At 25.3% G+C, this 2,281-nt stretch overlaps 1 protein-coding gene across 1 annotated transcript; it reads right to left on the bottom strand.

Annotated features, from left to right (window-relative positions):
* Positions 1-523: 523 nt before the first annotated feature.
* On the bottom strand, positions 524-1,468 carry LOC131599010 (uncharacterized). Its single transcript, XM_058871533.1, has 2 exons — positions 1,350-1,468; positions 524-973 (listed from the first exon to the last, which is right to left on the bottom strand). Exons 1-2 carry the CDS (start codon positions 1,405-1,407, stop codon positions 654-656), a joined length of 378 nt encoding a protein of 125 aa, XP_058727516.1. The 5' UTR covers positions 1,408-1,468; the 3' UTR covers positions 524-653.
* Positions 1,469-2,281: the final 813 nt, after the last annotated feature.

Genomic DNA, 2,281 nt, shown 5'->3' with positions numbered 1-2,281 from the left:
CCACTCACCTATCACCTTTAAGGTGTTGGGTGACTAAATGGTGTGTCTTTCACAAAGGTGTCAAGTCCTACATAATGCATCAATGCTCCATAGTAAAAAAAACTCCTCTAATAAGGACAAATTTAGGAACCCCACCAATTGAATAAAACAAAAACGGGTGATTAAAAGTTTGTTGCCTCACTCCAAATAGTAATAAGCCTACTATTTATAAAATAAATTATAAGGTTGATTTGGATAAAAATACGATATTATTACAATAATGATTCATGTAGTCGATTAGTGGAATAAGACTTTATTGTTTTTTATTTTTATTTATAAGAAATGTTATAAGTTGTAATTGTTTTTTTTTTTAGAAATTGTTGAGGTATTGCTTACCATGTTATAATAAAATATTTGTTTATTAAAAAAGTGAAACTATAATAGCATATATAACTTACTTAAATTTAAATGAAAAAACTTCAAATGCTTAAATATAAAGGTATAGCTCAAATAATTAAAATATAAATGGAGATGTTTTTCTTTTTATTCATATATAGTAATGCTTTTATTAATTATTCTTAAAATTTGAGTTGAATGTAACTCAACCCTTATAAAATTATTTTACATCGCATAGCTTAACTTTCTTAATATTTGAGTTGAATCTAAGTCAACCCTTATTTGCAAGGACTACCTGTAATAGCACTTACAGGATAAAGATTAAAGGGTGTATCCCAAGCATATGCAAATTGATTAGCATCATTTCCACTCAAGGCATGACCATTATATAAGAGACAATTGTCACCCCTCTTAAGAAGAATTGTATTGTCAACAGGCATAGTACTTTGAAACCCTTGACAATTCAATACTATTTGGCTTAATGGACAGTTGCACTTGTTAACTATAGTAACCCTCCATTGAGTTTTGCCTCCTATTTTTGCACCAGTCATTCTTGTTATAATGAAAAGGCTGTTCAATGGACATTGAGCATAGGTTCCTGAAAATTATTTGAGACAAAAAATTAAATTAGAAAATGTGCATATATATATATATATATATATATATATATATATATATATATATATATATATATATATATATATATATATATATATATATATATATATATATATATATATATATATATATATATATATATATATATATATAATCAAAGTTTTAAACAGTGGTGTTGCGTTGCAGTCGCGTAAAGGTTTTAATGATTTTGATCGGTACAAATATTATAATAATGATATTACAGTCATCGCAATGTAAATTATTCACTGTTTTTTTTCATCGCAAAAATAGTGAATAATTTGTAGCGGTATCAACCCTTTCCAATATCGTTTTGTCGCGTAATTATCAAAGCATACCCGTGATGAGCAGAGTAAGGAAGATGATGGAAATAAGATACTTGCAGGTGGTTGCCATGGTCCTTGATTGCTTAATCTTGTGGTTTTTTTTTTTGTTTAATTTATATTTGAAATAACTGCCAAAGTCTTGAGGAAGGAATAGTACATATATAGTGTTTTGTATTGGAGTTCTCTTTACTAAAATGGTAAACATAATAAAAGTTTTTCAAAACACCTATTATTTTTTAATACTTTTCTTAAATTTAGTTATTAAATTTTTAAGAATATACATATTTTATTTATCAAAAAAGTCAAAAGAATATATATTTTGAGATTGAATATTTTTTGCAATGTTTACAGTATAACATCTATTTCATAAATAAATATTTCATTTATACATTTTCATAACTTAAAATAATAATTATTTTAAAATTTTAATTTATATTTGTTTTCTCTCATTTATTATTTTTATTTATTGAATTTTATTTTACTTAACTACTATTAACTACTAATGAAAGTGTTTTAATAAATAATGTTATTTTATCAATTAAGTTAACATTATTATTATTATTTTTAATGACAAATAATTATATAAATAAACATCATTTTATCGTTAGAGTTTTTGGGTTTGATGGCTTCATAGCAGTGTTTTAAAAATCGGACCGGACATCAAACCGGTGAGAGTACTGGGTCACTGGTTTATTGGTCGAACCACTGGGTCACTGGTCGAACCGCACGACTAAACCGGATTAAATAATCTAAACAAAATTTAATCGCAACATAATCTAATTGAATAAATTATAATAAATAACTTCATTGTCTACTAAATTTAATTTCAAAAAAAAAATATTTCAATGTTGGTATCTCCTTCTTCAATATCAAAATCATCTGCAACAAAATCAACCGCATCCGAAACATCTTTATTTTTATTTTTATTTTCTATTTTTTTCTTT

Source organism: Vicia villosa, linkage group LG4, assembly GCF_029867415.1.
Source record: "Vicia villosa cultivar HV-30 ecotype Madison, WI linkage group LG4, Vvil1.0, whole genome shotgun sequence".
In the NCBI taxonomy this organism is placed as follows: Eukaryota; Viridiplantae; Streptophyta; class Magnoliopsida; order Fabales; family Fabaceae; genus Vicia; species Vicia villosa.
Note: the sequence above shows the minus strand (reverse complement) of the source record. Positions and strands in the feature narration are given on the sequence as shown.

Bases quoted from the DNA above. Each gene is read 5' to 3' on its own strand.
- LOC131599010 (XM_058871533.1), bottom strand. From the start codon at position 1,407: ATGGCAACCACCTGCAAGTATCTTATTTCCATCATCTTCCTTACTCTG. The intron at 974-1,349 runs GTATGCTTTGAT...AATAATTTTCAG, and splicing joins CCTTACTCTGCTCATCACGG to GAACCTATGCTCAATGTCCA.